Consider the following 13,252-nt stretch of genomic DNA (forward strand, 5'->3'; position numbering starts at 1 on the left):
GGGGAGGCCGAGATGTAGATGGGAAGATAATATTAAAATTGGATTTGAGGGAGGTGGGATAATGATGGTAGAGACTGGATTAATCTTGCTCAGGAAAGGGATCAATGGCGGGCTTATGTGAGGGCGGGAATGAACCTCTGGGTTCCTTAAAAGCCAGTAAATAAGTAAGTAAGTGCCAATGAGTCTGTGTTCCTTTCAAGTAGTCAAGTAGACACTTCTTGGACTGTGTCAGTAACAAGAATACTCCACACACTAAAACTGTGCCGATAAAGTCAATTAAAATAAAAATAAACAAAAGAGGCATACATATCATAATACACCAGCACAGTATTGAAACCTAACTGTTCCCACATAATAAAGATATCACCTTCATTAGCTAGTGGTATAAAGATTCAAGTGAACAGTATAACGTATTTTGGAACAGAGCAAGTCACACCTCACTAACAGCTTAAGTAGTGATGTAACTAGCCTGCACAGATGAAGTATGGCATGTATAGAAAGACATGTTAAACTAGAACACCGTCGAACCTCATGTTATCTGGGAGTTCACTATGTTCTGTCTATTATGTTGTCACCTATAGCGACATTTTATTAATATTGCAGGAAAGAGGATGCTTTCAAGACCTATTTTGTTGCTATCCGTTTTGCTTTAGGGCCAACTATGCTAATCTTCTAATTAGAAACGACTCAGCATAACAACATTGCTTTCCTGATATTACATATTATGACCTTCAATTTTCGTATTTGCATGCGTGTCAGCTGTGTTGTACAGTATATAATGTTTTTAAATGGTTATTTAATTGGTACTACAACTGCGAGGTTATTCAGCATTGGCTAGGGTGATCAGATTCACATCGATACAAAAGAGAACACAAAGATCCAAAAAGGAGGACATTGTTCGAAAAAAGAGGACAGAAAATATGTACTTAGATTTAGGCTTAGGCCTATATTATACTATAAATTACGTCAATGTCTATTTTCTTACAAAATATTTACAGTACAGTTTTAGGCTTATATTTTACTTAAACGTATGTTAATATTACAAAAATAATTATGATAAATCTTAATAATAATGCTTTTACAGTTAGCTACATATGAAAGTCAAGGGAACTATAATTATTAAAGAGGACAGAAAATATCTACCCTATTTAGATTTAGGCTTAGGCCTATATTATACTTAAAATTATGTCAATATCTATTTTATTACAGTATGCTTATGATAAAACTTAATAATATAAAATAATTTTATAGTTAACCACATATGAAAGCCAAGGGAACTATAATTATTATCAAAATACATAAAAAGACCGCACAAAACATGAATTTAATATTACTTTGTATGCAAAATGAGTTGTGATCGTTGGCAAAGAGTATATTCTGTCGATGCTGCTGCCACCTATAGGAAAATTCCTTGTAAAAGATGTCAAATCAGATAATTTCAAAATATCAGACATACAAATTACGAAAAGGACATTTCTTTTCTTTCTTTTTAAAATCCACCTGGACCCTGGACAAAGACCTAAAAAAGAGGACATGTCCGGACAAAAGAAGATGTCTGGTCACCCTATCATTGGCATTTGGTAATGAAGTCTGAGGATTCATCATGGGATTATCAGACATTCGCCTCACAATTGAACAAAACCTCCAAAAGACCCCAACCAGGTAATCAACCCAAGTGAGATATGAACTACCAGTAATGACCGAGCACAGTCTAAGGCAATGTCGCATCTCTAACATGCCATACAACGGCCTTCAATTTTGGTATTTACATTACATCTCAGTTGTGATGTATGCAATTGTTAAGGAATAGCTCTCATTCTGCATAGAAACCTTAACAGTGATTTTCAATCCTGCTAGGAAATGAATGTATTATGACAGCCACGTGAGATTCGATCTCACGACCGGCAGAAGAAGGGCTAGGTCGGCCGTGGTTCGGCCAGGTTGCATGCGCATCTGCTTCCTGGGGCATGTGCTGTGGCGTAGAGAGGAGAGGGGAGAGAGCGACCGCGGCAGAGAGGGGAGAAATCCAGATTATTCGAGAATGCTATCTCTGGACACCCGTGGAAATTTCTAGCATTGTAGTTTAGTTATAAATACGACATGTGAGTGAACTTGAGGAGCAGTTTAGTTAGTTGCAGTGTTGTTGTAGTCATTGAACAGCAAGCCAGCCAGTCTTGTGTAGAGTGAAGCCAGCTTCGAGACTGGAGTCCGACTTGAATGTGTCCGCAGCTGTGCGAGCGTCCGAAGTCCTGAGTTCGAGTGCAGTGGACCGCAGTTGGGGGACCTGAGTTCGAGGTTCAGTGGAGCTAGAAGAATTAGCCAAGGCAAAAGAACTGTGAACTGAGAACTGACAGTTCTGATTTGTAAATAGTGCTTTGTGAACATTAGTTAAGATTAACAGTTCATTGTTGTTCTCAATAATCCAAGTAAATTGTCATTGTCGTCTGTGGAGTGCAATAACGAATACTGTGTTACTGTGTGGAGTGGAAATCCCATTGTTGACGGGAGTAGAATTAAATTGTAGAAAGTGAAGAGATATTGTTGTAAGAATAAAGCTACATTATTGTTTTGAATTTTAAAGTTACACTGGTGTCAGAAGTGGGATATTATCGACATAATGGAGAACCTACAGCAGATCCTGCAAGCCATCGTGGAACTGAAAAAAGACATAAGTGAGGTAAAGGCTGACATGAAAGACGACTTGAACAAGCACATTAGTGAGGTGAAGAACGACATAAGTGAAGTGAAAACGGAGATGAAAAGTGATATAATTGAAGTGAAAACGGAGATTAAAAGTGACGTTGCTATGCAAGTCGGTAGTGTTTCGGCCTAAGTAGATGGAATAGTTACCATCGTGAGAGACGAACTTAAAGCCGATTTTGACAGACTAAATGAGAATTTTGCAACTATAAACGAGACAGTGGCCGAACTAAGATAGGACGTAGATCATTTCGACAGAAAAATTCGCGCTCTCGAACGTCGTGAAGAGGAAACGAGTGAGTTGCTGGACAAGACGAGTATGTTAATGGACCAACATGCTGAAGAAAACAAGCACATCCTCGCGTTGGTAGATCGCCAGGCTAGAGAACATAAACAGATAGTTGCCGAGGAGGTTCGACGTGCCATGCAAGAAGCGGCAACAGAGTTGAGGACTCCATATAGTGGCACTGCGGAACCATCACCTTCAGTGAGACATTCGAACGTCAAGACGCCGAAGTTCGATGGTACGACGACTTGGGCGATTTTCCGTCGCCAGTTCGAGGCCATCACAGAGCACAATGGCTGGATGCCGGCAGAGAAAACCACTCAGCTGCTGGCCACGCTTCAGAGATTCTTCATAGTGTTCCAGAGAATGGGACAGCCACTGATATAATGGCGGCCTTGGAGGGACGTTATGGTGACCATCAACTTGCGGCAGCATTCAGGACCCAACTGAAAACGAGGGTCCAACAGTCAGGTGAGTCCCTACAAGAATTTGCAATGGCGGTGGAACGACTGGCCCATAAGGCCCTCAGGGGCCTACCTACTGACTTCATCGCTGGGGAGGCAGCCTACACCTTCGGCAGCGGAGTTCGAGACCCCGAAATCAGACAACAGCTACTCTTGGCAGAGCATCGCACCATCAATGCAGCTCTGGCGGCGGCCCTCAGGATGGAGGCGGCCAAGTTGACAGCGAACGTCTCGACATCGCACCGGATTAGGAGCGTCGCGGCGGCCGACGTCGAGGAACGTCAACCGAAGTCACCCAAGCGACGTAGACGAGGAGTGCCCACCTGCTGGTCCTGCGGCGAACCTGGACACTTGAGGAGGGACTGTGACTGATCTGGTCACAAACAGGAAAACTAAAAGGGGCCGATGCGAGGAGGGGCACGTCGGCGCCGTCATCACCATCCCCTCGGCTGATCTTGAAGACGGTTAACAGAAGATGCGACGATGGGCTGATTGGTGACGGATGGATAAGAGGCCACCCATGCAGAGTACTGGTAGACACCGGGGCGTCGCTCACTATCGCCAGACCGGAAGTTGTGCGTGGCCTACCTGGGAGGACGCCGCTGCGCCGATATGAGCTATGTACTGCCTCCAGCGAGAGCCTGCCCATCCAGAAAGAGGTTTTCCTGGATTTGACCTTGGGAAAGAGGAGACTGGAGATGTGGGTGTTCGTCGGCAACATCACTGAAGACGTCATCCTGGGACTCGATGCCATGCAGATCATCGATGCAATGGTGGACGTCCGGCGCCATATCCTCCGTTTTGGTCAGGATGAAGTGTTCCTGAGGGATGTCGAAGACCAACCCATGGCCAGCAGACTCACCTTGGAGAATCATGTAACAATCCCGGCAGGCTGCGAGATGGCGGTGACGGCAAGACTGGATGGACAACCTAAGAGAAACCTGCTCTTCGATTTGCAAACAACTCCGATAGATGGGGTTTATGTGGCCAGAACCCTACTCCCGAATCAGAAGGTGGTACCGGTCAGGGTCCTGAATGTCACCAATCGGGACAAGGAGGTGCCTAGTGGAACTGTACTAGGTAGCGTCGAGCCTGTGGTATCTGTGACATCTCTGGCAGATAACGAGGCGTGTCACCGACCATGTCCAGATCTAGACCCATCACTGAAAGAGCTGGCTCGAGAATTGGCAGAAAATTTAAGCAAAGGAGAGAGAAGACAAGTCCACGATCTACTGACAGAATTTCAGGACGTGTTCAGTCTGTCTGAAAATGACTACGGGAGAACGGAGAAAGTTCAGCACCGCATCGACACGGGAAATGCTTGCCCAATCAGACAACCTCCTCGACGCGTCCCTCTAGCTAAACAGAGGGAGATTGACAGCCAACTGGAGGGCATGAAAGCAAGAGGGGTCATTGAGGAATCCGACAGCCCTTGGTCATCACCTGTAGTGCTGGTGAAGAAGAAGAATGGGGACCTGCATTTCTGCGTGGACTACAGAAGACTGAATGACGTCACCAAGAAGAACTGCTTTCCCCTTCCACGAATTGACGACACCTTGGACACCCTGGCAAGAGCAGAATGGTTCTCGACGTTGGATCTCAAGTCAGGATACTGGCAGGTGGCGCTACATCCTGAGAACAAGGAGAAAACGGCATTCTCTACAGGCCAGGGACTATGGCAGTTCACCGTTATGCCATTCGGCCTCTGCAACGCCCCGGCTACATTCCAGAGACTAATGGAGTCCGTAATGAGAGGCGTGACATACGACACCTTTTGCTGTACCTTGATGACGTCATCGTGGTAGGCAAGACTTTCGGCGAACAGCTGTTGAACCGAGGAAAGTGTTCGAGAGACTGCGACAAGGCAGGCTGAAGTTGAACCCGAAGAAATGTCATCTGTTCCAGAAGAAGGTCAGCTACCTGGGGCATGTAGTAGGGACCAATGGAGTGGCCACGGACCCGGAGAAGCTACAAGCCGTCAGAGGATGGCCGAGACCAAGGGACAAGCAGGAGCTGTGCCGCTTTCTCGGCCTCTGCACTTATTACAGAAGGTTCGTAGCTGGGTACGCCAACATCGCTAAGCCTCTAACCCAGCTGACGAGGAGAAACGACAATTCCTATGGACGGACGAGGCGGAGTCATCCTTCCAGTCACTGAAAGAGGTGCTCTGCACTGCTCCTGTACTGGGATACCCCATCCCTGGAAGGAAGTTCACACTCGACACGGACACTAGCAACATAGGCATCGGCGGAGTACTCTCTCAGGAACAGGACGGGCAAGAGAGGGTGATTGCCTACTTCAGCTGAACATTATCCAAGGCTGAGAGAAACTACTGTGTGACACGTAGAGAACTTCTTGCCATTGTGGAAGCCCTAAAGCATTTCCACAAATATTTGTATGGCCAGGAATTCCATCTGAGGACAGACCATTCTGCACTCACCTGGCTATTGGGCTTCAAGAATCTGGAGGGGCAGACCGCCCATTGGGTTCAATGACTGCAGGAGTATAACTTCACCTCTGAACACCGCCAAGGGAAGAAACATTCCAACACTGATGCCTTATCACGAATCCCCTGCCCGGATGGCTGCAAACACTGCCTGAAAGTAGAAGAGCGGGATGGCGCCCACGCAGTCCGAGCAATTGCCGCCCAGCCGAGCCCAAGATGGGATAATGCCTCCATAAGGAGGGAGCAGCTGGAGGACCCAAACATTGGACAGCTACTGCGTGATGTGGAGTCCGGCCAGAGACCAGTATGGGCCGATATCGCCAACCGTAGCACCACTTACAAGAGCTACTGGGCCCAGTGGGAATCCTTCACTGTCAAGGACGGTATCCTGAAGAGGATTTGGGAGTCAGCCGATGGAAGGACCCGCATAGAACAACTTGTCCTGCCCAGGAGCAAGGTGAAGGAAGTGCTGGAGGAGACTCATGCTGGAGTGACTGGAGGCCACCTGGGAGCCAACAAGATGCTGGACAAGTTAAGGCAGAGGTTCTACTGGTTGCATCAGAGAACCGACACAGAACAATGGTGCCGAAGATGCGACACATGTGCAGCCAGTCGCGGACCAAGGACACGCAGCAGGGGAGCCATGCAGCAGTACAACGTGGGAGCTCCTTTTGAGAGGATCGCCATCGACGTTGCTGGACCATTCCTGGTCACGGATCGAGGGAACCGCTACCTGCTAGTCGCCATGGATTACTTCACAAAATGGCCAGAGGTGTACGTGATTCCCAACCAAGAGGCTTCAATGGTGGCAGACGTGCTGCTTGACAACTTCATCTGCCGATTCGGGGTGCCCCGGGAATTGCATAGTGATCAGGGGCGCAACTTCGAATCCAACCTGATGGGAGAATTGTTCGAGCGTCTGGGGGTGCATAAAACCAGGACCACTCCCCTCCACCCACAGTCCAATGGCATGGTAGAACACTACATCAAAACTTTGGAAGAGCACCTGCGGAAGGTGATGTCCAACCATCAGCGAGACTGGGATGCCAGAGTCCCACTGTTCCTCTTGGCCTACAGAGCTTTGATCCACGATACAACAGGGATGACACCAGCAAACATGGTGTTCGGGAGACAGCTGCGCCTGCCCTGTGATCTGCTGTTTGGCACGCCACCCAGTGCCGACCAGCCAGCAACTGACTACGTGGCAGAACTGACCGAGAAGTTGAATGGAGTCCACCAACTGGCTAGAGAGCAACTCAAGATGGCCAGCGACAGGATGAAAGTGCACTACGACAGATTAGCCAACTCTGCAGGAGGGCGACCTGATGTGGCTGTATCGACCTACCAGGACCAAAGGAAAATCACTGAAGCTGCAGCGTGCCTGGGATGGACCATACCGCATGGTGACCCGCATCAATGACGTGGTGTACCGCATCCAGCGACAACCCCGAGGGAAGATGATGGTGGTGCATCTGGACCGTCTAGCAGCCTACCAAGGGACTGCCCGGGACGAGCAGTCCTAAGGAGGGAGCAATGTGACAGCCACGTGAGATTCGATCTCACGACCGGCAGAAGAAGGGCTAGGTCGGCCGTGGTTCGGGCAGGTTGCATGCGCATCTGCTTCCTGGGGCATGTGCTGTGGCGTAGAGAGGAGAGGGGAGAGAGCGACCGCGGCAGAGAGGGGAGAAATCCAGATTATTCGAGAATGCTATCTCTGGACACCCGTGGAAATTTCTAGCATTGTAGTTTAGTTATAAATACGACACGCGAGTGAACTTGAGGAGCAGTTTAGTTAGTTGCAGTGTTGTTGTAGTCGGTGAACAGCAAGCCAGCCAGTCTTGTGTAGCAGTGAAGCCAGCTTCGAGACCGGAGTCCGACTTGAATGTGTCCGCAGCTGTGCGAGCGTCCGAAGTCCTGAGTTCGAGTGCAGTGGACTGCAGTTGGGGGACCTGAGTTCGAGGTTCAGTGGACTGTCTCTGAAGGTCTGTGGTTCGATATACTGAGAACTTGAGTGACTGAGCTAGAAGAACTAGCCAAGGCAAATGAACTGTGAACTGAGAACTGACAGTTCTGATTTGTAAATAGTGCTTTGTGAACATTAGTTAAGATTAACAGTTCATTGTTGTTCTCAATAATCCAAGTAAATTGCCATTGTCGTCTGTGGAGTGCAATAACGAATACTGTGTTACTGTGTGGAGTGGAAATCCCATTGTTGACGGGAGTAGAATTAAACTGTAGAAAGTGAAGAGATATTGTTGTAAGAATAAAACTACATTATTGTTTTGAATTTTGAAGTTACAGTATGTTAATGAGATATCCTGTGCTGCCTTAGGTAAGGGCTTAGTGACATGTTTACTTAATGCCATGTGAGTATCATCATGTGTTTATTTTTATTTATTTTAGTAGGTTATTTTACGACGCTTTATCAACAGCTTAGGTTATTTAGCGTCTGAATGAGATGAAGGTGATAATGCCGGTGAAATGATTCCGGGGTCCAATACCGAAAGTTACCCAGCATTTGCTCATATTGGGTTGAGGGAAAACCCTGGAAAAAACCTCAACCATGTAACTTGCCCCGTCCGGGAATCGAACCCGGACCACCTGGTTTCGCGGCTAGACGTGCTAACCGTTACTCCACAGGTGTGGACATCATGTGTTCATCTGATGTTACATAGAAATAGGAGTCGAAATATTTACATAGGCCAACACTAACTGTACAATCATGTAAGAATTTCCAAGTTCTGACATCTCTTCTAAAATACAGAGCTAGAAAAAAATATTTCGAACATTTATAATTCGTGTACTTGGAAATTTATAAACATGGGGTTTACTTCAGATTATAAGAATAACTCTCCAACTTTCGTTTCAGGTCTTCATTGCCCCTCTATGCGAGTTCCACCTGTCACATTATGCTCATCCAACCAATAGTACTATTCATTCCATACTTAATACAATGTCTCTCTTATTTCTTCCACTGCAGTCACGATTCTACTCTCTAGATTTGTGAGCACATAGGTATTGTTTTTCACCTTTCAAAAATAAGTCACATAATATTAAGTCCAGGGATCTAGATGGTCAGCACTGCAGGACAAGATCACTGATGCCACTGAGTCCTATTCAACAGTGTGGGGTGGCTTGGCTTTTTGAGAGCTGGACTCAGAACAAATTAACCACATCAATAAACTTGGGCTTATACTGGCACACTGTGTGTTCTACATATGTGATGATTGTCTAAGTCCGAAAAGGTAGCGAATCCGATGCTGATTAGATGAGCCATCCTACCTCAACCTTGGAAGAAACAGGTCCTAGAGTACAAAGTCTCAAGCGTTTGAACTCTGTATCATTATCGGAGACTCATACAGCTTCTAGGATTTCATCCCAGTCTATTTTTAACTAATGAAGATGATATGAAATGAGGAGGAGATGATGGAAAGTATTGATGAAATAAAAGATGGAAACAGGAGTACCCTGAGACAAACCCTTTGCAATGTCTGGTTTGTTCAGCACAAATTCTATCATGACCTGGCTGGTATTGTACCTAATGCCTGAATGGAAGATCAGCACACTAGCACTAAGCCACAGACACAGTCCAACAGAGTGAAAGAACTTAATTTAGAAAATTACGGATCTCTCGATAGAAATGGGACACATCATCAATTATGTGGAAAATTCTGTTGTTGGAGCTGTCCAGTTTAGGGACATGTACAGATACTATCTTCTCTGCAAATTTCAACACACAAAATGTTTTCTGCTGAGGAATATTCGTTTTATTTTATTACGTTTCCTCCAAATAATATAATAATTTCAAACAGTTGACACATAATATAAGAAACTTGGAGAGTTTTTCTATCGTCTGGTGCAAACAAGATATCTGATCCTTTCCTTTCCCATTATACATGAATGATTTTTTTTTTAACTAATGGCGGGTACTTGACTTATGTCATTCACCCATATGAAACTAGTTAGTAGACCAATTTACCGACAAAATCGTTGCCCAGTGTGTGGCATAGAGGCTGGTCTATGCTACACACATGATGAGATGAGATGATTATGGAGATTTATTGGGATGCCACAGGGGAACTGGAGTTCCTGAAGAAAGCCCCTGTGTTACATGGACCATGGGCTTGCCCAACACAAGTTATAATTCGAGGGTACACCAGGGATCGAACTCAGGTTCACAGGATTATGTTGTTGTTGTTTTCTAATGCCAGGCGTTTGACAATAAAGTCATTTGACTCCAATATTTTTCAAAGATATTATCATGACCAGCCACTGAAGCACAGATTTTGAGGTGTTCCGAATCCATTTTTAAATGGCAAGTTGTAGCCGGTTTAAGTGAACACCATATTTTAACGTTTTGGTGGCTACTTCATCCACACACAACCCCCAGAATGTCTGGAGGACCACACCTACTGTTGGTCGACGGGTCCATTGGACCTAGCTGGGAGATCTTGTTGATCACCAGCTTTCCTCCTTAAGCCACTGGAGGACGATTTTAGTGCCATAGCAGGTCAGCACTAGGAACAGAAAAGTAGAAAGAGGAGGAAGGAAAGGAAAATGAACCCCTAGGCCTCGAATGCTCTAATGCCGTTGGGGTCGAAGAAAGTAAGAGTTTAGTCAGAGGACTGGATAGGAAAGGGTAAAGAGGGAATTAGGTATTGGATAGAGGAAAATTATACCAAATTCAGTCATTAACTCATCAAGCTGACCAGCGCTAATGGATGAGTAGCCCCTCCCTTTAGTTCAGCTCGTAAAATTATGCTTACTAACAGCTGCACCACAGGAAGGTAGGGATGGGACATTGGGTATTTGTCCAGGTTGGTTCCTTAAAGCCTTCAATGGGAAGGATTAATGGCTCTCCCCCCCTGTATCCGACAGATACCCTTTTGCAGGATTATAAGTCCAGCGCTCTAGCCACTAGACCACTATGGCAGCACATGAATGAAATGAGGTCATTCATTTTTAATAGAAGTTACTCATTAAGGCATAAATGGACTAGCTATAGAAACCAGAAACCTAACTTTTCACTCACTATAAAATCCATCCTCAGCACCAATATTGTATGGTTCAGGAGTAGGGCAAATTGTATTAACTTGATGGCCAGCCTGAAAAGCGTGGAGAACTCTTCCATCTAAGGTAGACACTTTGCACGTTCCATCACCACCAGCTGTCAACAGTGCACTCTGCTGCCCACGCACCCATGGCCAGGAAGGATGCATAAATGCCAGGTCACGTATCACGCTACTATGTAACTGAGACAAAGAAACATATGTATTCTTACTGCTATTGGATTTCAATTGTTTAACAAATATAGACATGAAAACAGACTAAAACTAAAGCAGATCAGATTAGCCAGAAGCACTTTAACTCCAGAGACTCAATTTGTATAACGCTTTTACATCAAAAGACTTAACAGTCATAAACATACAACCAGTTTCAGAAAGTTAATTGGAGTTCTTTTGTTAGTATTTATTACTCGAATTTAAGATACCTAAAAATATTATTATCTTCATTGCTTATATGCTGGGCAATGTTGCCCTTTTCGCTTCTTTCCTACTAAGTCTAGCTTTTCAGAAGTTCAGTCTACAGCAAACAATGGAAATTTAGTTTCTTTCCTTCTCTTAATAGAGATAAAAAAAATTACCATCAATTAATAAAGTGTTGTTTGTACTAACATAATAAGTGTGTTTCCTTACAACAAGGGCGTCATTTTTCTACAATTGTCAACATTTTATTGTATTAGAAACATAAAAAATAACTTTTTTGGTCTCAGCAATACTGAACATGTGTATTCCCATGGAAAACACGAAATTAATCTTTCACAACATCACTCTAAGGAACAAATGAAAATGCTTCACGGGTAGATTACTTGAAGTTTTAATATAGTTTCTAAGCACTTATACCAAAGGGATCCATTGAATTCAAATAATCATACACAAAATATTAATATAGACGGATCTCAGAGTTGAAGACGAATAAAAAAATTGTTAGCAAAGAATACTAAAAAATGAAGTCCATATTATTATCAAACTTAATTAACTATTTCTCCACCTCTCCATTTGCTAACATTGTTTATAAGACTATGGTGGTAAAAATTATATTGTAACTGTCATATGTTCAAAACAACTGATGAACAATAGCAAGTACAAAAAACATGCACCTACGAAAAATAATTTCAAGGAAAAAATTGTTCCGAGGTCGGGTATCGAACCTGGGACCTTTGGCTGAGTGTCCCAACGCTCTACCGACTGAGCTATCCAGGAACTATACCAGACCCCCAGCGCAATTATTTCCTTTATAACCACATATCTCAAATAGGTTGACAAGAGTCAATGACCCAGCATTGAGTGCACACTATACTGTATGACTTAAATTGTGGTTTGCTGTTAACAAACAACCAAAATTGAACTTATTCAAGTCAGCTTTACAGGAAGCTATACCTGGAAGCCAGATTTACATAATACACGTCACTGTTCGTTAAGAGGAAACCACATTTAAGTCACACAGTATAGTGCGCACTCAATGCTAGGTCAATGATGTCTTGTCAACCTACTTGAGGTATGTGGAATTATTGAGCCAGGTGTCTGGTATAGATCCTGGGTACCTCAGTCGGTAGAGTATTGGTGTGCTCAGCCAAAGGTCCCGGGTTCGATACCCAGCCCCAGAACAATTTTTCCCTTGAAAATATTCAAGTCAGCTTTACGGGAGCTATATCTGGAAGCCAGATTTGCATATTCTTACATCTTGTTATGTGGCATAGTTTATATTTTATTTTAAATTATGCCTTTTTCAGGGAGGCTTATTAATTCATATAATTATGAAAATGCGGGAATTTACATGCATGCCCTCACACTGTTCCTTAAAAATAGTTTCATATACATACGAGGGGGATCCAGGAAATAACGACCGTTTGCGCATACCCGCTGCGCAGCTGACTCCCCTTCCTTGTTTGAAGGTCAACTGGCTTCCTTAACATGTGTTCTCATAATGTTGTGAGTATTGGTTGCAACAAGTCGCCATTGTGGATTTTGTGTTACTTCAAAATGAACGACGTGATTGACAATTCCGCTGACTGTGAGGTGAGGAGTGTGATTCGATTTTTGAATGCCTGACATTTGAAACCTGCAGAAATTTACTGGCAATTGAAAGAAGTGTATGGTGATACTGTAATGAATGAAAGAAATGTGAGAAAATGGTGCGAAATGTTCAACAATGGGCGAACAAATGTCCACGATGAAACTCGACCCGGATGCCCATCACTCATCACAGAAGACCTGAAGACTAAAGTGAACGACAGAATCTTGCAAGACAGGCGCACATCACTCGACGAATTGCATATTGCTTTTCCTGACATTT

General features: G+C 44.5%; 1 protein-coding gene across 3 annotated transcripts in view; it reads right to left on the minus strand.

The window, feature by feature from the left end:
- The window catches only part of LOC138715325 (uncharacterized), a 131,671-nt gene that overhangs the window by 60,639 nt on the left and 57,780 nt on the right, over positions 1–13,252 (minus strand). For all 3 annotated transcript variants that reach the window (XM_069848116.1, XM_069848115.1, XM_069848114.1), the window contains exon 5: positions 10,929–11,148. In XM_069848116.1, the coding sequence (XP_069704217.1) occupies positions 10,929–11,148 (220 nt within the window). The remainder of the gene's footprint in view (positions 1–10,928; positions 11,149–13,252) is intronic.

The sequence above is a fragment of the Periplaneta americana genome, chromosome 15, assembly GCF_040183065.1.
Source record: "Periplaneta americana isolate PAMFEO1 chromosome 15, P.americana_PAMFEO1_priV1, whole genome shotgun sequence".
Taxonomy (NCBI): Eukaryota; Metazoa; Arthropoda; class Insecta; order Blattodea; family Blattidae; genus Periplaneta; species Periplaneta americana.